Here is a 25,660-nt window from a genome sequence, read left to right on the forward strand (position 1 = left end):
AGTGAGCTATAATCTCATCATCACATCCACATCCACAGTAAGCAACGGGAACCACTGGGAGCCCTGTCTTCATTTTTCAACCATTCTGACAAGCAAAGGCAATGAACATAAGCCATTTTATGTATTGTCTTGTTACAGCAAAAAAAAAAAAAAAGAAGTTGCAACATGCTTTTGTATTTCACATATGTTCTTCACCAAGAACACAACAAAACAAAAGAACTGCACTTGTAAATCAGTACCTGAGTTAATTCTGTGTTTGACACAGGAATAAAAGCATGTGTAAAGTAATCTCATTTTATGCACATAAAAGTTGTAATTTTAAGAGAACAGTAACAGGAATTGGACAAAAACCGGTCAAATTAACACTACTGAGAAATTATATAGACTGCTCTCCATTCTTTCAAGTAATTTTAAATAAAACCAAATAAATTTTGATATGTACACTAACTAAAATAGGACATACATGATTTATTATGCATGTTCAATTTCAATAAAGCATTATGAGAAAATATGACTGTTTTCGCATATGGAGTCTTAATTTTTGTAGTTATACCTTGTCTTCATTGGGCATATACTTAGATCAGTGTAGCTTTCTAAATAGGTTGACTTACTTATTATTGCAAAATCATGTAAATATATCAATTATATTTATAATAAAGTCCAATACAATAGCTAGGATAACATTCTTCCCATCATTTATAATACGTGTATAGGAATAGATTAGATCATATCCAGGGTTCTTAAAATCTCAGCCAGAAATCTTTCTAGAAAGGTAGGCAGATGAGGAATGCAACTCATCTATGGATTTTGACTATACATCTCAAACTTGAGAGTTTCACATGTATTTCACAAAATCATACATAATTAATTTATATAAAAAGTTACTATATCTAGAAAAAGTTTCTTTTTCTTCCTTATTATTACCTGGCTTAGTAACTGGGAAAATTTGCTTGAGATGTCTTCATCTCAGTTTTTCCATCTGTAACATGGAAAGAATAATATAATAAAGAGTCTCTTGGGAGAAAAAAATAAAAATGAACTGGACTGAGCTTGGCACCGTTCCCCCTGGGATAGGCTGGTGATGGGCAATGCATGATAGTCTTAGCCAAGATTGAGTGAAATAGTACTTCCTTTCCTTAGTGTAAGGAATTAGCATAAAGCTCTCAGAATATCTCCAGTGAGAAGTTTCCCTGTACTTGGAAGAAGCTGGCTTTATAGGGATCCATCTTCAGAACCCTACCTGCATGGTAGTTGTAATTTATTTTCTGACGCACATTTACTCTTTACCTTGCTCTTCAGGGCTAGTTAAGAGATGTAACTTACTCTCTGCTATGAGGAGTAAAGTTCTACCTTGGGAATAAGGTAGATAAAGACAAGGAATAGGAAAGGCCCCTTTGGCCAAAGCTAACAGAGGGGTGGAAACAGTAATCAACAGCAGAAGAAAATGTCCTCCTTTGAAACAGTGATACCCAGCAGACCTCTGGCAGCAACAAGCATAGAGGGAGCTTGATCACAGGGTATAACCGAAAACTGTGAGAGAATCATTTGAAGGAGTAGAATTTTAGGTGATCAAGTTGAAGTAAATAATTCTAATATGGGTTTTAATAATTGCTCTAAATATAAGATAGTTTTGTAGAGATAAGAATGCAATTTTGGTGGGAAGCAACATTAAAAGCACCATATGGAATATTATTCAGCCATTAGAAATGATGAATACCCACCATTTGCTTCAACATGGGTAGAACTGGAGGGTATTATGCTGAGTGAAGTAAGTCAACCGGAGAAGGACAATCATCATATGGTCTCATTCATTTGGGGAATATAAAAAAAAATAGTGAAAGGGATTATAGGGGAAAGGAGAGAAAATGAGTGGGAAATATCAGAGAGGGTGACAAACCATGAGAGGCTCCTAACTCTGGGAAATGAACAAGAGGTAGTGGAAGGGGAAGTGGGTTGGGGTTGGGATGACTGAGTGATAGGCACTGAGGGGGGCACTTGATGGGATGAGCACTGGGTGATACGCTATATGTTGGCAAATTGAACTTTAATAAAAAATATACAAAAAATAAAAATAAAAAATAAAAAAATAAAAGCACCATATGCTTACAATCACAGGGAAGTTAAATATCTAATTTAAAGATACACCACTAGTGAGTGGCAGATTCAGAATGGAAAATACCATGAATCACAGTCAGAGGCAGAACTAGGAGCTAGGAGGGCTGAATTCTCAATCCAGGGCTGTCAGACTTGATCAAATCAATTAAATATTCTGAACTTTGCCCATTATTACCCAAGTAGGAAGTGGTAGAGCTATGATTCAAATTAAAGTAATGGGAACAAAGAAATAGTTGGCACACATGCAAAAATAATGAGATAGCAGATTTAAAACACCAAAATTAAAAGCCATCAGATTAAATTCAATTAAAAAGCAAATATTTCCCATGTGGATACAAAAGTACAACTATTAATGAGATACATATACATATGAGGCACAACTTAAATATAAATGAAAGTATTAATAATGTAAAAAACATGTATCATACAAAAACTAATAGGTGGTATAACAAAGATAATATCAAAGTAGACTTTAAGGAAAGAATCACTACTGTGAATAAAGAGGAACATTTTGTAAAGATAAAATGGTTAGTAGATGAGGAAGATCAAATTTTATGAAACCAATACCACAGCTTCAAAACATATAAGCAAAATTGGTAACATTAACAAGATAAACCTATAAGCATGGTGGAAGACAATAACATACCTCCCTAAAACTACCAGAACAAGCAAACAAAAAGAAAATCAGTGGGAATACAGGTATTTGAACACCAATAAAAAAAAAAAAATAAAAAATAAAAAAAAATAAAATAAAATAAAATAAATGAAAAACATGATTGACAAACTTAAGCTAATTGATTTTTATAAAACACTGCACCTGACAAGTGCAAAATGCACATTCTTTCCAAGTACATATGAAACATCTATCAGAGTTACCATTTGGTGGGATATTGAGCTATTTGAACAAATTTCAAAAGATGCAAAAAATGATAATATGATAACTAGAAAATATCCCCCCAAATTTGAAAGCTAAGAAATCATACTTCTAATATCCTGTGAGCTAAAAATATTCAATGAAAGTATGAAACTATTTTGAATTACACGATAGTTTAAAAAATAATATATTTCCTATGTCATATAAGGAAATGATGTTTTAAAAGGCTATGCTTTTTTTGTAAGATGTTATTTATTTATTCATGAGACACACACACACACACACACACACAGAGGCAGAGACACAGGCAGAGGGAAAAGCAGGCTCCATGCAGGGAGCCTGATGTGCGACTTGATCCCGGGATTCTAGGATCACGCCCTAGGCCGAAGGCAGGCACTAAACTGCTGAGCCACACAGGGATTCCCTAAAGGCTATGTTTTAAAAGTGGAAAATTTATAGCCTGGAAATGCCCATATCAGAAAAGTTGATATTCAATGATCTAAGTATTTGTCTCAAGAAATTAGAGAACAAACAACAAATTGTACCCAAAGTAAATAAAATAAAATAGTAAATCAAAAGGACAGAATAATTAAAAATACCCAGCCAAGCTGAATAGGTAAGAATAGTCTTTTCTAGTTAGTGGTAGATGGTACTAGAAATGATTGGATTACATGAATACCCACATTCAAAAGAATGAATGTGGATCCCTCCTTCCCAAAATGTGCAAAGATTAACTCAAAGTGGCTCACAGACCTAAATGTAAAAGCTAAAACTATAAAACTCTTAGAAGAAAACACAGGAGTAAATTTTCTGATTTCTGGTCAAGCAGTGATTTCTTCAACGCAATAGTAACAACACAAGCAATAAAAAAGAAAATTGATGGGTTGGATTTCATCAAAATGAAATGTTTTTGTGCTTCAAAGAATATTATCAAGAAAGTAAAAAGACAATTCACAAACTGGGAGAAAATATTTGCAAATATTTCCATATATAAAAACCATATATAATGGGGGAATTGTGTTCAGAACATATAAATAACTCTGAAAACTCTGTAGTAAAAAGACAATTGAATAGACTTTTTCTCAAAGAAGATGTATGGGTGGCTAATGAACACCTGAAAACAAGCTCTCCATCATTAGTTATTAAGCAAAGTAAAAATTAAAATCACAATGACCATTTATGCCCATTAGGATGGTTATAATTAAAAAGCCAGACAATCATAAGTGCTGGAGAGAATGAAACCCTCATACATTCCTGGTGAAAGTTTAAAATGGTACAGCCACTATAGAGAATATTGTGGCAGTTCCTTGTGTTGTTTAAAATATAGAGTTGCCATATGGCCACTTGATTTTACTTGTAAGCATCTAATTGAAGAAAATGAAAATATATGCTCATATGAATACTTGTATGGGAATGCTCATAACAGCATCATTCACAAGAGCCAAGAAGTGGAAACAACTCAAATCAATAGATGAATGAATAACCAAATGTGGTGTATTCAGACAATGGATACAATGGAATACTATTTGGCAACAGAAAGGAATGAAGTACTGACACATGTTACAAGATGGATGAACCTCAAAAACATCATACTGAAAAAAAAAATGTATCTGCGTGGCTCGGTCAGTTGAGCATTTGACTCTTGATTTTGGTTCAGGTCATGATCTCAGGGTTGTGAGATCAAGCCCGGTGTCGGGCTCTGCACTGGGCATGGAGCCTGCTTAAGATTCTCTCCCTCCTTCACCCTCCGTCCCTCCCTTCATGCACCTGTTCTCTTTTTCTCTCTCTCTAAAAAAAAAAGGAAAAAGAAAAACAAAACAAAACATCATGCAAAGTAAAAGAAGTCACAAAAGACCACATATAGTACAGTTTCACTTGTAGCAGAAATCCAGTATAGAAAAATCTATAGAGACAAAAGTAGATTAGTAGTTGCCTAAGCTTGGGGGGGTTGGAGGGAGGGCTGGTGACTGATTCCTAGTGGATAAAAATTTCTTTGAGGATGCTGACAGTGTCCTAAAACTAGATTACACTGATGGTTGTTCAATTCTGTAAATAGACTAAAACTATTCAATTGTATATTTTAAATTAGTAGACTTAATAGTATTTAATATATATCTCAACAGGGATGTTAACAAAATGACAAAGTATTAAATTTGTTCTTTGAAATGTAATGATTATAACTAGCAAGAAATATGATAAAAAGAGACTAATTAAAAATACCACTGTCAGAAAGGAAAAGAGGACATCATTACAGGTCTTACAGGAATTAAAAAATAACATGAACACTTTTATGCTAATAAGTTTGAGAATCTCATATTATTTGAATGAAATGGTCATATCTCTAGAAAAATGTCACTTATCAAAATTGATAGAGAAACGAAATAAATTCTGCTTTCTGTATTTCTGAAATATGTTGGGATCTCTTTTCATTGTCATGGATTTATTCCTTTTTTGTGTATTTATATAATCCTTCTTTGGGATCTCAGGAAGACAAAGGGGTAAATCACAACCCTGTAAGGGAAGTATACATCTGAATAGAAAATCAAGTATTAAAGAAAAGTAGATGATTTGAGAGAGACAATTTTAAACTCATAAGAAAACATCACTTGGTCCCTGTTAAATGTAAGAAGGTAGAAGAAAGTCCAAAAATATTTTTTATAGAGAAGCAGATTTATTTTTAATCTTTGCATCTCCTTGTGTGTAACAAAATCAATGTATTATAGTAACACAAAGATCAGCAAACACATTGCATGAAGACTAGGTAAAAGAACAGGTTTTCTTAAACAATTTTCCACTATTAAGCGTCTCTGTAATACAAAAAATTAATACAAGCCAGTGGCAGTGGACCTAATCCTAAGACATTTCAGAAAATATCGTGAATAATGTGGTTTTGGGCTTTGACAAAACACTATGCATATAACTGCACTAATTTTTAAGTTTATTCTTACACTGAAGAGGCAGTAACAACATCAACAATGTTATACACACTGAATAGCGCTGATTTGTCTCATCTCCACAGGTAAAATTACTCAACCCACAAAAACAGGACAACCAATTTTTGTTTGCAGTCTCGTCATCGTAAGTGTAATAAAATTTGGTTGGTGTGATGATGTATCTGCGAAAGTTGACAAGTTGGTAACTGCAGTGTGAAAGCGATTTCATTTTTTATCTTTAAAGAATTACTGGATCGTTAAATTAAATTTTATTCCTGTAGGCTGCACTGAACACATACATGGAAACCAGGTGGCTAAGTTCCCATATCTTCATTTGAGTTGCTGGTTTCCTAATGTGGAGTCACAAGGCTGTCTTCATGAATTATTCCACTTAATAATTACCGTTGACAATTACTAAGGTGATATAAAAATAATTTAACAGGCCATCAACTAAAAGGTTGTTTTAACCTAAGGGATTTGCCTCATATGTTGAACAGACATTATACTGGATGATATTGTGCTAAATGGTTGAAACAAATTAAGCCAACACAAGGGAATATATTAAATAACCTTATCCAGTTCCCCAGAAATGTAGCTGATAATTACTAGTATCCAAGAGGATGTTCAACCAATCAATTATTTCAAATATAAATCCAGAAAGTATGTTTTTCATCTCCAAATTCATTTTAAACACTATTTAAACTATACTTCATTTGCACTTTAACATTTAGTAGATGCAAATAAAAATCTCAGAAAAGATTAGCGCTCCTATATAAATGCACTAAACTGACCTATTTCTAATCCCGGATAAATCCCCTTGGCAAATATTTAGCCAAAACCTAAGTTTCCCTATCTGTGAAATGGGGAATATAATACCTAAATTAAAGAAGTGTTATGAATATTTTACAAATAACACATATATATTAATATGCGTAATGTGTGTATATACAATGTAATGTATATAATCTGTACAATATGTAAAATACACACAATATAACACAATATATGCAATGTAATATATAATGTATTCAACAAAATGCGCAACAAGTTCAGATTGAAATGTGAATCTCAAATGTTTTTCTAATAAAGTCAGTGTTTTTATCTTTCCCTGGGCATATTCTCTGCATCATAGAAGAGTGTATTAGAGGGGCACCCGGGTGGCTCAGTTGGTTAAGTGTCTGACTTTGGCTCAGGTCCTGATCTCCGGGTCCTGGGATCAAGTCCTGCTCCTGGGCTCCCCTCTCAGCAGGAAGTCTGCTGCTCCCTCTCCTGCTCCCTCTTCCCCTTCCCCTGGTTGTGTTCTCTTTGTCTCTCTCTCACAAATAAATAAATAAAATCTTAGAAGAGAAAAGATAAGAAAAGAAAGAGAGTATCTGAGCATGGATGCTTGAATGAGGTTTAGTAGCAGGGCAAACATGGCAAGTTACCTCTTTCCTCCTGAAAATGGGGGTTTCATATATTTCACACAGGCCTGTCCTGGAGATTAAATGAATTGCTAACCTATCAGGTGCCCAGAACAGAGCCTAGTCCTTAGTATGTATTCAACAAACGTTAATTTTTATTGTATTATTTTCCCACTGTATGTTTTGCCAAGTGAGCAAATCCATATACATTTACAGGTACATGTTTCCTCCTCAAAAGAATATGTTTTGACACACAGCTCCTCTGCACTGCTCACTGGGAAGGCTCATTGTTCTCTCAGTGGGGCCTACCTTCACGTGGCCACTTAATTACTAGAAGTGCTGCTACAGCCTAATATTTAAAACTACATGTTGGATGTTAAGGCTGGATAAATTATACAAAAAATATTTAGTTTAGTTCTACTATTTATGGAAAGTTATCATCTTTGATATTAGTTTAAGTGTATTTCTCTCAGTTACTACACAAAATAGACGATATGTCTTTAAAAGTAAACAGAACACAGAGGTTTAATTTTTCCATGCTAAACATTTATATAACGTCACAAAATGCCCCTTCCTCTTCTCTCTTTACCACCACCCTCTTTATATCAGTCTTTATAACTCTTAGGGGTCTTTGGGGAACACGCTAACCTCCACAGCTGGGTTAGGTATCCATCTAAGGGCTTCTCTGACACCCTTTGTGTATCTTACTCTTGACCTCTTCATTTACTTCTTTTCTTGACTAGGTTCTTGAGGTTAATCAAGCACGGTGTCTTTTTTTCCTCCAATAATATATATTTATTGCATAGCATAGCGCTCGGTACATAGCTGACTCTCAATAGAGACTAGTTAAATGAATAAATGAAGGGACCTCCTACACTGAGGGAACTGTTCTGAATCACTGATTTCCTCTGTGATTCATTTATCTTTGTTTTGTTCCATGGTAACAACAGCTCTGGAGCCCCAAACTACAACTCAGCAATTCACAACCCTGGATACAAAACAATTCATTCATTAGGTAGCCCAATAGCTATAATGGTGGATTAGAAGATAATTTATTTGGGTGCCTAAGAAGCTCAGATGGTTGAGCCTCTGAATCATGATTGCGCCTCAGGTCATGATCTCAGGTCATGGTCTCAGGGTCCTCAGATCAAGTCCTGTGTCCTCAGGATCCACATTCAGTGGGAGTCTGCTTGGGACTCTCTCCATACCCTCCCCTAGTTTGTGTGCTCTCTCTCTTCTAATAAATCAATAAATCTTTAAAAAGCAGCTATTCTAGGATAAGAATCGTCATGCTATATCATATAACTGTCTGTCAAATATTTATATGAATAAAATATTCTCTAAGATAGCATAGAGGACTGAAATCATTTAGAACTCCGGATTCCTGTTTTTCTACTTTTCTAATCTTTCTCAACCATAGTTCCTCTATCTGTGCAATGCGAACAGCAAAACCTATTTTCAGAGTTACCATGAAGTTTTGAGATACACATCTAATCTCTTCCGGCATAGAAAAGGCATTTAAAAATTATTATACTATTAGTTATTGTGTTTTGAGATATAAATTTACCTAAGACCTCGATCCTACTTGTCTTTTGAATAAGATTGAAGAAGACTGTTACACAGAAATAGCTCTGAGTTCTTCAGTCTGACTCTGACACGTTCCACTTATTTCCAGGTACAATTTTTATTCTGAGGCAAAAACAAGCTGACTCGACAAATATCAAGTCAACTTATCCTCCCTGTCATCTGTGTCATTTGGGAGTGGAGAAAAACTGTGTGCCTCAATTTCACATACACACCTGAGGCCTGTCCTATTTGGGTATACGCAACTCTGCTCATTGGTCCTCATAATCAGATTAAAATATTTGAAAATCAATGTGTTCTAAATACTATACAAATAGTAGAATTCCACATCTTTCAGAGGAGCTCACAATTTAATTTATATCTAAATTAAACAGACAGTCATGACACATTTTGATAACAAGCAGCTATGAACATGATCTCGTGATTTACTCCTTACAGGAAAAGATCTCTTCATATGAGGAGCATTTTTAGATCAATTATTTTATTGTGAATAATCATGTTTTGACACTGTTCAGTAACTATACAATTAAAGTTAATACATTACCTTAAGCTGCACAATGAATGTAATTTTTCTTCCTAGTGTGATGTTTGAAGCACCAATCTCCCCCTTTGCATTCTTCAATTCAATCTGTTTCTATAACAACCACTGGGCTATATTTTTAATGATTTGACTTTCTTACAAAAATCAAAGCTCTTGAAAGGCATAATGTCTTTTATTTAATTTCCCTCATTTGTGTTTTACAGTTATTCTAATAAAATTTTAGATTCCATTCACTATAGCCTTTGGCAGTACTTAGTAAAGACTTTTGTAATAGCGATTAAAAACAATAACTGATAAATGATCAAGTAGGAAAGATTTAAAAGGGAAAAGAAAATGAGCTTAAGAAAAAACTCTAAAAAAAAAAAAGAAAAAATTCTATCTTCCCTGACTGCATTTCAGAATGCATATAAGACCACTGCACAATAAACAACTGGTCCACTGGCTCAGAGAAGTAAGGTGAGCCTGTTGAAAATAAGTCTGTGGGTTTAGTGGGAAATTTAATATACTCCAATTCCTCTTTCTATTTTCCTTTTATTTGGTTTCTAGGAGAGGAAATATTTGTGGGACAATACTAGTCCACTGTCTGTAGGCAGATGAGTGATTTGTCCTGGTCTGGTAAGACTAAAAGTGAATGATGGGCCGAGTTAGGAAGAGAGTGAGGACAATGACTCTGATAAATATTAATTAGTAAGTGTGATTTTTTAAAAAAATTTTTTTTGATTTTTTTCAAATTAAGGACAAATTTACATTTCTATGTCTTATGCATTGGGCAAACTACCTCCAACACTAACTCTTACTGAAAGTAGCATCTTATTTCAGTAGAATGTTTTTTTTTACAATCTTGATTTTAGCTTCAAAAACTAAAATTTTCGGTCATAGAAACCATCTCAGAATTGTTTGATCTTTTAAATTAGTTCTTCCATATCTTGAGGCGTATGGCATTTGTGATAAAAAGAAGGGATTTAATATATGAGCTATTACACTTAATAGAGCTTTATAAGCAAACAAAACTCGCTTTCCCTTAGTTCATGCTCTCTGCTCAAGCTGTTTATCCATTCTAGAAATTTTATTAAGTTCCTATTATGCTCCAAAGCCGGGGATACACAGGTAAATAAGACAGATCTCCCCTTTTCATCTTATATCCAAAGTAGAGAAACAGAAAAATCAACATGCATTCATGCTTATATGAATATTTTCAGATAAAGATGAGTCTGTGGAAAAAAAAGCAACACAGAACTGGCATAGAATGAACGGGTGAGGCATAAATGGGTGCGAGACCAGGAGTAACTCTAATCAAGGTTGCTAGGAAGATACACCAAGTTCTGAACAAAGAAGCTAGCCATGGAAAGATCTAGAAAAAGAAATGATCTATGAAGAATATATACATGGCCCACATACCCATCTCCTTAACTTATATAATACACATCACCCCCATATTACTAATTTATGAAGCAGATTACTTTCTTCCTCAGTTTGATATGCTAACATCTGTGATTCAACAGTTGACTTGGATCAAATTTTATGGTCAATAATCAAAAGGATGTAATTCTTCACCCCAATTTGGTGATTAAATATATACTAGATTCAATACAACACACTCTAATCAATTTAACCAATTTCACTGCCGAATGTTATGAGTAGAAGGCAGTAATTTATAACATTTTGTTGGGATCCTTGGGTGGCTCAGCGCTTTAGCACCTGCCTTTGGCCCAGGGCGTGATCCCGGAGTCCCGGGATCAAGTCCCACATTGGGCTCCCTGCACGGAGCCTGCTTCTCCTTCTGCCTGAGTCTCTGCCTCTCTCTCTCTCTGTGTCTCTCATGAATAAATAAATAAAATCTTAATAAATAAATAATTTTGTTAATTTTAACACAAAGAACTTCAATTTACTATATTTGGATATGGCTATGCATAGCAAGTGATAGCCACTCCACCTCAATTTCAAGTTTTGGCTTAGAATAAGGAAAATAAAATGTTATATCCAACTGTCTATAGAAGAAGCTCTAATGACTTATAGCCTTTGTTTTCATCAAATTTTGCTTTTGTGATATTATTGTTTAGTTAAATGGTGAGGTCATTTTAATTATTTTAAGTTATACAAATTCTATGCATTTATTTTCTGTATGATATCCAGGGGATGCCAGTATTCACCAAATGATAAAGAATGGGATTCTTGGGATGCCTGGGTGGCTCAGTGGTTGAGTGTCTGCCTTTAGCCCAGGGCGTGACCCCGGGGTCCTGGGATCGAGTCCCATGTCAGGCTCCCCACAGGAAGCCTGCTTCTCCCTCTGCCTGTGCCTCTGCCTCTCTCTGTGTGTCTCTCATGAGTAAATAAATAAAACCTAAAAAAATATCAGAAGAAATCAGACTTACCATTTCTCCCTTCTTGCCTGCTACTCAGATTATTTGACCTTTCTGAGTTAGGATATTTTCACTTGTATAATGCAAACAACAGTATCAACTTCTCATAATGGGTATGGTATATAAATAACCTAGAAACTAGAAGACTTGTGGCCTTACAAATTGAAGTGAATCAAGACTCTTAAGAACAGCTCCATATCATTATATATCTGAATAATTAAATTTGTATTGTGTTCATCTCAGTATGGTTGTGAGCTATAATGAAACGATGGACATAAAGACTGCTTTGAAAATTATACAGGTTTATAAATGTATAAAATACAGATATTAAATCCTTGAATGCTTTCTTATCTAGGCTTCCCTCTTAATTCTAGAGTTGTAAGCACTTCATCCTGGACCATGTACATAGAAGGATGCGCAATATGCCCTAAGCTGATGACTACATGGTTGGAAGTGGCAAATTACCTCATCAAACACATCAAATGACACTGTTCTTCTTCTCTACCTAATGAATACCTATTTATAGCCTCAAAGATTCATCATTGATTATAGGAAAGTGATTTTCTTTGGAGTCATTGTTGCCTACCTAAAAAAAGACATTTTTGATCTCCCCATTTTGTCTTCTATGGATATTTTTAACTCATAAATCTGTTCCCCTTTTAATTTCTGATTATTATCTCCTTCACTCTCACTTTAAATATAATATCAAAACTCTGATTTCATTCAGGATATTGCTTAAGGATACAGTCAGTTTAGGGCATTTTGCTTTTATTTCTAACATGTGAACCATGTTACAATAAATTTAAAAGAGAGATTTCTTCCCTAGCTGTCCTACAAGGGGCTCTCTCACCCCTTTGGGTGCAGTAGAGAAGAGATGGTTGCTTAATAACTATAATCTCTCAAATCTCTTGATGGTTTTATTCAATTTGAAATTTATTTAAGCTAAATAAATATTTTCTGAATTTAAAAAGCAGGTAGTCTGAATTACCTTATAGATTTAAAAAAAAATCAAACAAACAACCCTATTCTGGGGCACCTGGGTGGCTAAGTTGGTTAAGCTTCTGCTTTTGGCTCAGGTCATGATCTCGAGGGTCCTGGGATTGAGCCCCATGTAGGGCTCCCTGCTCAGTGAGGAATCTGCTTTTCCCTCTCCCTTTGTTCCTCCCTCCTGGCTCCTGCACCCTCTCTCTGTCTCTTTCTCTCTCAAATAAATAAAAAACAAAACAAAACAAAATTATTCTTTTCAATTAGGTCAATTATTGATGAGAGTGATGAAAATGACTATAAAATTGGCCATATTTATATGTCAGTCAGTGCAGAGTAGAGAATAATCTTAACAGTCACATGTAATCATGAGATTAAGGAAAGGCCCTTTTGTCTTTATGCCCCACTATCATATATTATTATCTCATTCACAATCTGTGTTTAGCCAAATGCATACAATTCAAATAATGACTGTTTTCCCCCCAACCTGAGGAGACACGGCAGAGGGGCCCTCCAGATTAAGACTGTTTGGATTGCTGGAATCCCAGCCTCATCAATATTACCTGGGTTGCTTTGGGCAGGTTTTAAAATTTTTCCATGCCTCAATTTCCTTATCCAACTTATCCAGTTTCCTTTCCAAAACAGGGATAATGGGACACCTGGGTGGCTCAGCGGCCTAGCACCTGCCTTCGGCCCAGGACATGATCCCAAGGTCCTTGGATGGAGTCCTGCATCGGGCTCCCTGCACGGAGCCTGCTTCTCCCTCTGCCTCTGTATGCTTCTCTCGCACTGTGTCTCTCATGAATAAATAAATAAAATCTTTAAAAAAACAAAACAAAACAAAACAAAACAGGGATAATGATTATACCTACCTCATCAGATTCTTGTGAGTTAATACTCACAAAATGAGAATAGGTGTAAAATACTTAGGAAACTCCTGGCATTTAATAATCACCTTCTCCCTTTTCCTCCTCCTCATCTCCACCGTCATCTTTAGATAGAGTATGATTTGTACGGGAAAGCCTCAAATGCCCTGGATGACAGCAGAGGAGTAATAAAAGTATGGGTATATGCAAAATGGAAATATAGGACAAACCTGCCTCCTCTCAAAGGAATGCATTTGTGGTAGATGCTGGCTGAATGCTTTCAATTTCCTTATTCTAGTCATATAGGAAGACCATATTTCTCATCATTCTGACAGATACCCTGGGGTCTGTCATTGGTTTCCAGCCAAGGGCATCAGGGCGGAAGTGATGCATATCACTTTCAAACTTAACCAGATAGCTCCATGGTCATCCACTCATTTTCTTTCCCTTATTTCATCTGCTAAACTCAGACGTCCTTTGTTTAAGACAGTAGTCCCAAGAGATGGAAGGAGCAGGGATCTACGCATTCATTGATGGAGAGTCAAATGAGTGAGTCATGAGCAAAAGCAAAGCTCAATCAGGCTAAGCCTTTGAAATTTCTGAGTTTATTTGTTCAAGCTCCTACTCATAGTTTTTTATACCAATTACTAGGCTGATATTACTCAGCTCTAAATCAGTTCTATATTCCACTTCAAGATGCTGGAGCTACGGGCCTTCAAACCAGATTTCTCCTTTGACACTGACCTCTTGGTCAGCTTCTGCCAATACTAGTGCTAATGGAAACTAGAAGACAGGGACAGAGCAAGGATTAGCTGCTTCTTGCTTACCCTGTTTCTGCTAGTGTCATCGCAGCCATGATTTTTTTAAGTCAGCAGTGAAAGGCAGGTCCATTTCCTAAGTTTTTTTTTTTTTTTTTTTTCACACTCTCATAACTATTCTTAGTGTACCATCCCTTCTTCCTCCCACTTAAATATGTAAGGATTGAGAGGAGCTTCTCCTTCAGGGTCTAGATCGAAGATCCTTAGGGTCCTCCCCTGAACTCAAGTTTCCCACAACAGCTGAGAAGCATCTCTCCTTAAACTCTGAGGAGCTTCTCCTTCAGCCTTTTAGGTTCAAAAAACTCCTGCTTCCTCCCAGTGTCACCTCGCCGTATGGGTGGTTGTCACTTCTTACAGTTACTAAACACACACATTTTTTTTAAAAAAAAGAACTTTTTCAGTCCTCCAAGAGCCAATTGAATAAATGTTCATATTACATTCTTTGTTAGAATTACTGTTTACTGTTTTCCTTACTGTACCTCAACTTTTATAACTACCTAAATATAGAAATTTGTGATCAAAGCCTATGCGACCACAACAAAAATCTAAAATATTTGTCATTTGCTTAGTGGTGGGGCAGTGGGTGGCAAGGAAACCAATTTCAAAGGTAGAATGCCATCTAGCTGATGTTTTGGCAAAGCTCTTGGCAAAACTGCTGTTTGGATTAACTTGAGAGTCAGACAGTGGACCTGCTGGGCTGGCAATACTCAAAATAGATGGGAAAACAAAAATTAATAATGTATGTTAATAACTATTAGCTACATTCAGCAAAGTGTTCAAAGAAGCTCATGAACGAGTATGAAAGCAGTTCTGACTGGGTATAAGGAGACTATGGAAGTTTGGGGGCTCACTGGACAAAACATCTGGCTTCTTCTAAACCCCAGATGATGAGATATGACATTGATGCAAGTGTTGAGTAACAAAGATGCAGCGAAAATTTACAATTGTATGAAGTAGTTCAAGACAAATATAAGATTTAGAGCTGACACTGAGTAAAACTTCTCAGTTGAACAAAGTATCTCTGTACAAAGATCAGGTCAAGGATGCGGTCCTCCAGCCTAATTTTCAAGATACTGTCATCTTGAGACAGATACATGAGAAGAGAAAGTCAAGGGCATCCAAGAAAGAGCTTTCTTAGGCACATGGACTATCAGGAAGCAAATAGACCAGAACCCTTTGAAGATTTCTGAAAATTGTAGTACTGAAATACCATGATCCCAGAAATATGAACCTTAAAACATTTAAGATTTAAAACAATTCAGTCTCATAATTTTCCCAAAATAGGAAAAATATTTTAAAGCTATACAACCCTTAACAGGCAATTTAAAAGTTGACAAGGAGAATAAAAGGAAATGAAGAACTTCCCAAAGAGCTCGTCCAGAGGCCAGAGAGACCACAAACAAAGACGATCTTCCAGGGATCAGGGTCAAAGCCTATTCAAGGATCCTCCCTGACCTCTAGGTTAGGGAGACTTTAAAATGTCTGTCTAGTATGATTTCACCTCTGATTTCCATATGTGTACCCGATTCTTTTTCCAAGCATGAGTATTATTGTGATTTCCCTTTTCCCACTCCTTTCCTATATGTTGGTATATATGTATGTTGGGAGTTGGTTGCAAAATACAGATAATTTATTCATAGGTATTTCACCATCATCACCACTTGATGAGGACAATAAATAATCAGTGCTCATGGGCTTGAACTGAACCCAGTGACTGAAATACTTGTGTTATTTCTCTTTTAACATAATAACTCTTGGGATCCCTGGGTGGCGCAGCGGTTTGGCGCCTGCCTTTGGCCCAGGGCGTGATCCTGGAGACCCGGGATCGAATCCCACATCAGGCTCCCGGTGCATGGAGCCTGCTTCTCCCTCTGCCTATGTCTCTGCCTCTCTCTCTCTCTCTGTGACTATCATAAATAAATAAAAAATTAAAAAAAATAACATAATAACTCTTTTTCATGAGGGAGTGCAAACATGACTTGAATATTTGGCAACCAGAGAGAGGTCTAAGGAAGAGATGGACTGGGCGCCCCCTAATTCCATCTGCTCTTCTTTGGTCATATGGCTTCCTAGCATATTACCAGCCTCCACTGCAGTTCAGATGGGGCCATGAGATAGGTTTAGTCAGTGGAGGAGTATGCACACATTCGAGGCTGCTCCATAATAGCATATGCACAATGACTCCCATAGTCTCTCCTTTTTCCTCAGGCACCTAAGAAGCCATGTCCTTAAGAAGGAGCATTAAAAGATGGCAGGAGGGGGATCCCTGGGTGGCGCAGCGGTTTAGCGCCTGCCTTTGGCCCAGGGCGCGATCCTGGAGACCCGGGATCGAATCCCACGTCAGGCTCCCGGTGCATGGAGCCTGCTTCTCCCTCTGCCTGTGTCTCTGCCTCTCTCTGTCTCTCTCTCTCTGTGTGACTATCATAAATAAATAAAAAAAATTTAAAAATAAAAATAAAAATAAAATAAAAGATGGCAGGAGGATTCATGTATCTTTGAATCATCATTTGACAGTGAAGGAGAGCTGCCTAAGACACACTGGCTATGACATAAGAAAGTCATATTTTATTTTTCTTTGTTAAGAAACAGATGGTGAAATTATGTTTCAGTGGCTAGAAGTTATCCATTCAAGACAGCATCAGATTTTAAAATATTAATTACTGGATTTATGAAATTGGTAACTTCCTGACTTTTCCTTCTACTAAAAGTATCTGGATGGGAAGGAAATGTCATCAAGAAAGTGAGGCAGCATGGTGTAGTACAAAAAAGCCTTGCCCTGAGAATCCTGGCTTCCAGCAATCTTTTTATCATTTACTAGCTAAGTGACACTGGGAAATTCAATTAATTTTTTCTGGGCCACAGTCCACATCTGGTAAATTAAACTAATATTAGGTTACCCAATTATAGGAGAAAGCAAGGCCAATGTTTACTCAAGAATTTTTATGGTTTTGGTCTATGGTTCTATGAAATATAAATTAAGCACTAAAGTCATTCTAATAAAAGCACAAAAGAATTTTTCTGTTTTAAAATTTTTAGCCTTCACATGATACTTGACAAAGTCCAGCTTTATATATAACTATTGTGTAACATATTTTTAAATGGTGTTAACTTATGCCAAGCAGTTTTATTGAAAAAAATTTTACTAAAGATCATGTTTGAGATGAAACAAGGCAGATGATAATTTTAAAAATCTATTCCTCAGAACTTTGACTATATCACTACATTACATGTATTTTTTTCATACCCCCAGCCCTTTCCTCACAACCTAAGATGATGGAATTTAAGCAAAATTCCCCCTTCTATGCTTTGTTGACTAATGGCTATTCCCTCAGGTGGTTTCTCTTGATATTCACTCGATAATATTTGCTCAGGATTATTATTTCTATTTAAAATAATGGAACTTATTGGGACGCCTGAGTAGCTTAGTGGTTGAGCGTCTGCCCTCGGCTCAGGGCATGATCCCTGAGTCCCAGGATTGAGTCCTGCACTGGACTCCCTGTGGGGAGCCTGTTTCTCCCTCTGCCTATGTCTCTGCCTCTCTCTCTGTGTGTCTCATTAATAAATAAGTAAAATCTTAAAAAAAAATAAAAATAGGAAAATAATATAAAATAAAATAATGGAACTTATCAAATAACTCTAAGTAAAAAAAAACCTAAAATCTTTGCTCATATTTAATTATACATTCATCAACTAATAAATCAGGCTAATGAAAACACTTGTGTTCATATAAAATGGCAAAACAATAATTAAAATATATCTAACATGTCAATTTAAAACTTAGAGACTGAATACAATTTTTCTACTTTACATAAAAATGAAGAATGTTGCAACCAAATCTAAACAAAGAATGCAGAAAATTCCTTTGGTATTGAGTTCTCTTTTCCTAGTCACTGGGAAACAATGGATAGTTACAGCTGGGTAGTTGAACTTAAAGCAGAAAACAAAACAAGAAAAAGTAAAATATTGATTCAGTCTTCAAATTATTTTTGCAATTATTTAATTCAGAGTTTTGCATAAAATTTATAATTTTAATCCTCTTTTCAGACATTTTTAGAACATATATGGGAAAACACAGAGGGCATGATTCTGATTTTTCATTATTTTTGTATAATTGTACTCATTTTCCTCTACTGATTCCATTACACAGTGTAGAATGCAAGATACAAACTTTAACTCTTTAAGGTCACTAACATAACGAAAGGGCAAGGTCAAAAGAAATACAAGGAAAAAGAAACTCTTGTTTAATCTGAATTAAGCTCTAATAGTATATGACATTAGATATTTTTATTAATATAAATTACACTGAATCTATATGAACAATATAATGCTAATGCAAATGTTATTGTAAACAAGAATAATGTTTACTTTAAAAGTTATCCCTTTCCAGATTTCTGCATCATTCAATTTACATACAAGCCATTTTGAGGAAAAAATAACTTTTCACTCACCAACGTGGAGGTTTGTGAGGCATCAGCCAAATCCCCTGAGATCTCGGGTGTTCGCGTGTTGTTTGGGATTCTGTGAGGGTTACGGGCTATCGCTTCACACCAGCCCAGCATTTTCTCCTTCCTCTTATCCCTTTTCAATTTCTGAAATTCTGAAAATAATTTACATTCCCTGAAACAGTTCACTTATTTTAGTTGTCTGTTTTTGGAAAATGTACATAATTGAAATTAAATAAGCAATTTAAAGACGTACCAATGGAAACATCATATTTTAACCAGAGATTATGGTAAGGAAAAAAAAAGAGTATTTTGATTATTAATAATATCCCAAATATAAGGCAATGAAAACAGAACATATCTATTCAAAGAGCCTAACATTCTTTACACTCCAATTTGTAGCACTTCTAGACTGTGGGAATTCCTTACATCTGGTTCTAAATGTTATTTTTAAGAAGCAGTTTATAACAGGAGTTCTTACCTTGGGAGCTAAAAACAATTCCAGTTCCTCCTATATCTACATATTTCAATGACATCTAAAATTAGGTAGAGCTTTTCAGCTGAATGCCCTACAGATGCAAAATAAATTGAACACTGGTCAATGATAAAGATTACTCATTCTGGCAGTGGCATGATTATCTCCTTCATAAAGTTCTGCCAACTGAAGAGGGAGAAATTGTAGTGCAGGCATGGCATGACATCCATCACCCCATCACCAGCACAGTCTATTCAAAAATAATAATTTAAAAATTTTCCCCACTGAATTCCAAGTAAAAGTATTCTATAAATCTTTGTAGCTTTCCAGAATTTTCCATTTGGGGAAGTTTTTGTTTTTTGTCTGTGGAAAAGTATTATCAACAATGACTTTTTAATGTAATGGAGGAAACATTGTTTCCCTTGTAAAGTTTTACAGCCTACTTTTCCACTCCACCACACTCAGTAATTAGAAATAGTTTATTGCAGGTCTTTAGTTAAATGCATTACACTGTCAATTAAATATCAAAAATAATGTGTAGTAATTATTTTTCACAGCATCCAAAGCAATTAGCAATCTGGTGGTTTATAACATTTCAGAGATTCAAAATAGCACATTTCATAGCACTAAGAAAAGTAACATAAAGAAAGGTTGCACTAACGGATTGATGAGTTATTACTCTAAATGACAAAATACTCAAGTTAAATGGATCTGAACAATGTAAATAGATAATTTATATAAAAAAACACTTTAGAGGAGCAGTTCAAGATGGAAACATAGGAATAGCCTGAACTTACATCCTCCCATGGACACACCAAATCTACAGTTACATATAGAAAATTCTCTCTGGGGATGCCTGAGTGGCTCAGAGATTGGGCACCTGCCTTCAGCCCAGGGCATGATCCTGGAGTCCCAGGATTGAGTGCCACATCGGGCTCCCTGCATGGAGTCTGCTTCTCTCTCTGCTTGTGTCTCTGCCTCTCTCTCTGTGTCTCTCACAAAGAAAGGAAAGAAAGGAAAGGAAGAAAGCAAGACAGAAAAGAAAGAAAAAGAAGAAAGAAAGAAAGAAAAAGAGAAAGAAAGAAAGAAAGAAAGAAAGAAAGAAAGAAAGAAAGAAAAAGAAGAAAGAAAGAAGGAAGAAAAAAGAAAATTCTCTCTGAAAAAAATGTGAAAACCCGCTAAGCAGCTCCTCCAAAACAAAGGATAAAAAGGACACACTGAGATGGGTAGGAGATGCAGAGATATGGTCTTGTCAAAAACTCTGCTCCCAGTGTAGAGACCCACAAATAAAAAGAATATCCCTGAGAATCAAGGGCACAAGCCTCACATCAGGCTCCCAACTCTTAGGACTTGCAGCAGAGGTACAAGCCTCTAAAAGTCTGTCTTTGAAAACCAGAGAGTCTTATATCTAGGAAACCTAAAGGGCTATCAGAAACTGAGACTTCTAATTTAAAGTGTTTGTACAGGTTCATTTGCCCTGGGACCCAGCAAATGAACCAAATGAACCAACACAAAAGCAACAGGTTAAAAAATGGTTAACAATATATGAAAAAGATCCACTGCCTACTTTTAAAGCATCTCTAGAGTGTCAGGGGCCTATTGGAACTCTCTCTAGGAAGAAAGGTGCTGGTGGGTGTCGTTTTTGTGCTCTCCCTCTACCTTGTCATCACTACTTGCACTGAATCTCAACCCTGACCTACTAAACCCAGGAGGTGGGCATACTCCAGCTTGGTGCATCCTCGCAGCACCACCTTGCTAAACCCAAAAGGCAGGCTCCTCCATGCCTCACTGAAGGCAACAGGTGCATGCAGTCCTCTCAGAGAATGTCAGTTGAACCTGGTTCTGGTGGCCACAGAAACTTTCTGGGCTCCATGGGATTGAAACAATCAAAGGGAGTTCAGGGAAGGGTCTCAACCCCAGGCACTGAAATACTTGCCATCTTTCTGTGACCACTTCTTCAAGACAGAGATAGCTGTTTTGCCTGATACACAGAAAGAGAAGTCAAGCAAAGTGAGAAAACAGAAGAATAAGTTCCAAATGAAAGAACAAGATAAAACTCCAGGAACAAAAATTAATGAAATGGAGATAAGTAATTTCCTTGATAAAGACTGCAAAGTAATGGTCATAAAGATACTCACCAATCTCAAGAGAAGAATGGATGAGAGGAAAAAGAAATTCAACAAGTAGATAAAAAAAAATATGAGAGTGCCAAGCAGAAGTACCAAGCAGACCTGAAGAATATAATAACTGAACTTAAAAATATACTAGAGGGGATCAATAGTGGAATAGCTGATGCAGAAAAGAAGATCAGCGACCTGGAAGACAAAGGCAGTAGAATTCACCCAAACACAGCATAAAAACAAAAAACAAAAAAAGTTAAAAAAGTAAATACAGCTAAAGGACATGGGACAACATTAAGCAGAATAAGAAAAGTAAAGACAGCTAAAGGACCTATGGGATAACATTAAGCAGAATAAGATCTGCATTATAGGAGTCATAGAAACAATTAAAAAATACCTTGAGATGAATGAAAATAAAAAAGTCTATGGGTTGCAGCACAAATAGTTCTAAGAGGAAAGTTCAGGCCGACCTCAAGAAACATGAACATCTTTAAATAAACAATCTAACTTTACACCTAAAGTAATGAGATAAAGGGGAACAAATGATGCCCAAATTTAGCAGAATGAAGGAAATAACAAAAACTAGAGCAGAAATAAATGAAATAAAGACTAATAAGACAACAGAAAAGATCAATGAGACTGAGAGCTGGTTATTTAGAAAGAAAAACAAAATTGATAAACTTCAGCTAGATTAATTAAGAAAAAAAGGGGGCTCATATAAATAAAATCAGAAATGAAAGAGAAGATACAACTGACCTTGAAGAAATGCAAAGGGTCATAAGAGACTACTATGAAAAATTATATGCCAACAAACTGGATAACCTGGAGGAAATGGACATAGTCCTAGAAACATACAATCTTCTAAAAGTAAATCATAAAGAAATAGAAAATCTGAATAGAACAATTCATATTAAATTAAAAACCTCCCCTCAAAAACAGTCCAGATGGTCTCACTGGTAAATTCTACCAAACAGTCAAAGATTTTAATACTTATCCTTCTCAAACTTTCCTAAACAACTGAAGAGAAGGGAATCCTTCTAAACTCGTTATTACAAGGCCAGCATTATCCTGCTACCAAAACTAGAGGAGAACATCACACCCCCCATACACACACACCACACGCAATGATAGACTGATATCCCTGATGGACATAGATGCAAAAATTCGCAACATAATATTAGCAAATCAAATTCAGCAATACATTAACAAGATCATACACCATGATCAAGTAGGATTTATCCAGGGATGCAGGGATGGTTTGACATCTACAAATCAATCAATATGATGTACCAGATTAACAAAATGAAGGATGAAAATCATATATGATTGTCTTAATAGATGCAGAAACAGCATTTGGGAAAATTCAGTATCCATGTTTGATAAAACTCTCAATAAAACAGGTATAGAGGATATATGGCTCAACATAATAAAGGCTATCTATGACAAGCCCATAGCTAACATCGTACTCAATAGTGAAAAGTTTTTAGCTTTTCTTCTATGAAAAGGAGCAGGACAAGGATGCCCACTCCTACCACTTTTATTCAACATAGTATTGCAAATCCTAGCCAGAGAAATTAGGTAAGAAAAAGAAATAAAAGATATCCAAATTTGAAAGAAAAAAGTAAAACTGTCACTATTTGTGACTGAGATGATTTTTTATATAGAAAACCCACTTAAACTACAAAAAAGAGAAATTAGGACAACTACCTCAATTACAACTGCATCAAAAAGAATACAATATGACCTAGGAATACATTTAACCAAGGAGGTAAAAAAATCTGTCCACTGAAAACTATGAGATATTGATGAAAGAAACCAAAGAAAACACAAATAAATGGAAAGAAATTCCATGTTCATGGACTGGAAGAATTAATATTGTTAAAATGTCTACATTACTAGAAGAAATCTATAGATTCAATGTTGTCTCTATCAAAATTCTAATGGTATTTTTCAATGCAGTTAGAACAGAAATAGAACAAATAACACTCAAATTTGTATGCAACCACAAAAGAGCCCAAATAACCAAAGCTATTTTGAGAAAGAAGAATAAAGTTAGAGGCAACATGCTCCTTGTTTTCAAACTTTATTACAAAGCTACAGTAATCAAACAGCCTGGTATTGACATAAAAACAGATACACAAATCAATGGAACAGAATAAAGAACCTAAAAGTAAGCCCACGAATATATATTCAATTAATTTATGACAAACAGGACAAGAATACACAATGGAGAAAGGACAGTCCGTACAATAAATGGTGATGATAAAACTGACAGCGACACATAAAAGAAGGAAACAGGATCACTGTCTTATACCATACACAAAAATTAACTCAAAATAGATTAAAGGATTGAATGTAAGACCCGAAACCATAGAACTCTTAGAAGAAAACATAGGCAATAAACTCATGACATCACTTTTGGCAATATATTTCTGAATCTGACTTCAAAGTCAACGGGAGCAAAAGCAAAAATATCTATATTTTTAAAAATCAAAATCAAAAGCTGCACCATGAAGGAAACCATCACCAAAATAAAAAGGCAATCTACTGAATAGAAGAAGATATTTGCAAATCATATACACCATCAGGGGTTAATATCCAAAATTTATAAAGAATTCATATAACTCACCACCACCAACAACAAAATGTTTAAAAAATAAGCCGAGGATCTGAATAGACTTTTCTTCCAAGAAAACATACAGATGGCCAACTGGCACATGAAAACATGCTCAACATCATGAATCATCAGGGAGATGCAAATAAAAATTACAACAAGATATCACCTCACAGCTGTCTAAATGGCTATTATCAAAAAGACAAGAAATAACAAGTATTGGTGAGGACGTGGAGAAATGGGAATCTTTGTACACTGTTGAAAGCAAAGTAAACTGATGCAGCCACTATGAAAACAGAACGGCAGTTCCTTAAAAAGTTAAAATAGAACTACCGCATGATCAAACAATTCTGCTTTGAGTATTTATCTTAGGAAAATGAAAACACTGACTTGAAAAGATAGATGCACCTCGATGCTCACAGAAGCATTATTCACGTTAGCCAAGATATGGAAATGACCAAAGTGTCCATCAACAGATGAACAGATAAAGAAGATATATGCACAGCGCAATAGTACTCAGACATAAAAAAATGAAATTTTGCCATCTGTGACAACATAGATGGACCATGAAGGTATTATGCTAAATGAAATAAGTCAAAAACAAATACTGTGTGAATTCATTTAAATGTGAAATCTAAAGAACAAATGAACAAATTTTCAAAACGAAGCTCATAAATGTAGAGGACAGACTGGACAGTCAGCTGGGAGGGAGGAGGGCTGAGGGGTGGACAAAAAGAAGTCAGAAGGTACAAGTTTCCAAATAAAATAAATAAGTAATGGAGATATAATGTACAGCATGGCGAATATACTCAATAACATTGTTTGCATACTATGTAACTTTATATGATGACGGGGAAAGTAGACATGATCATTTCATATTATGAGCAAATATCAAATCATTCTGTCTTATACCTGAAACTAATACAATATTATATGTCAATTATACCTCAATAAAAATCTTGCATATAATTAAGTTTTAGATATTCAGTGGAATGGATTTCTTAATAAGACCATCAATTTAGGTGAATCATTCATTTGAGGTACAGGGAAATGGTGAGGGGAGCTTGAAAATAATTGCTTGAATGAGCACCAAGTTATTAATGTTCAACCATTCAATTGCTTGAGATTTTATTGAAAATTCTTATCTATGTTATACAAAATCTGCATATCCGACTAATTCACACTCCACAGAAAGTAAATATTTCCACATTCCCAGTACACAGTATCTTGGTTACTCATCAGCTTTTAATTACATTTCTTGAAGTGTGCTAAGAGTAAATGAAAATGAGTATCTTTATTCAAAGGCAAGGAGTGAAATGATACATAATGACCAAAACAGTTTAATCAAGTATAAACAAATGTTCTACTTGTAAGTCATTTGCCATTTTTTAAAAAAATTAACTCTATAATTAAATATCACTTCAGTACTTATAATAAAATGTTGGATTCATGCATGAATTAAAAAGTATAATAAAATAAAAAGCATAACAAAGTGGCCCAATGAAATGTGATTATCATCAGTACCCATTCT

At 35.4% G+C, this 25,660-nt stretch overlaps 1 protein-coding gene across 4 annotated transcripts in view; it reads right to left on the bottom strand.

Annotated features, from left to right (window-relative positions):
- The window catches only part of MARCHF1 (membrane associated ring-CH-type finger 1), an 800,751-nt gene that overhangs the window by 265,548 nt on the left and 509,543 nt on the right, over positions 1 to 25,660 (bottom strand). For 3 of the 4 annotated variants that reach the window (XM_077846552.1, XM_077846555.1, XM_077846553.1), the window contains exon 3: positions 18,927 to 19,075. The exons of the other annotated variant lie outside the window; for it this stretch is intronic. In XM_077846552.1, the coding sequence (XP_077702678.1) occupies positions 18,927 to 19,037 (111 nt within the window). In that variant the 5' untranslated portion in view covers positions 19,038 to 19,075. The remainder of the gene's footprint in view (positions 1 to 18,926; positions 19,076 to 25,660) is intronic. 4 annotated transcript variants of the gene reach the window in all.

Source organism: Canis aureus, chromosome 13 (genome assembly GCF_053574225.1).
Source record: "Canis aureus isolate CA01 chromosome 13, VMU_Caureus_v.1.0, whole genome shotgun sequence".
Lineage (NCBI taxonomy): Eukaryota > Metazoa > Chordata > Mammalia > Carnivora > Canidae > Canis > Canis aureus.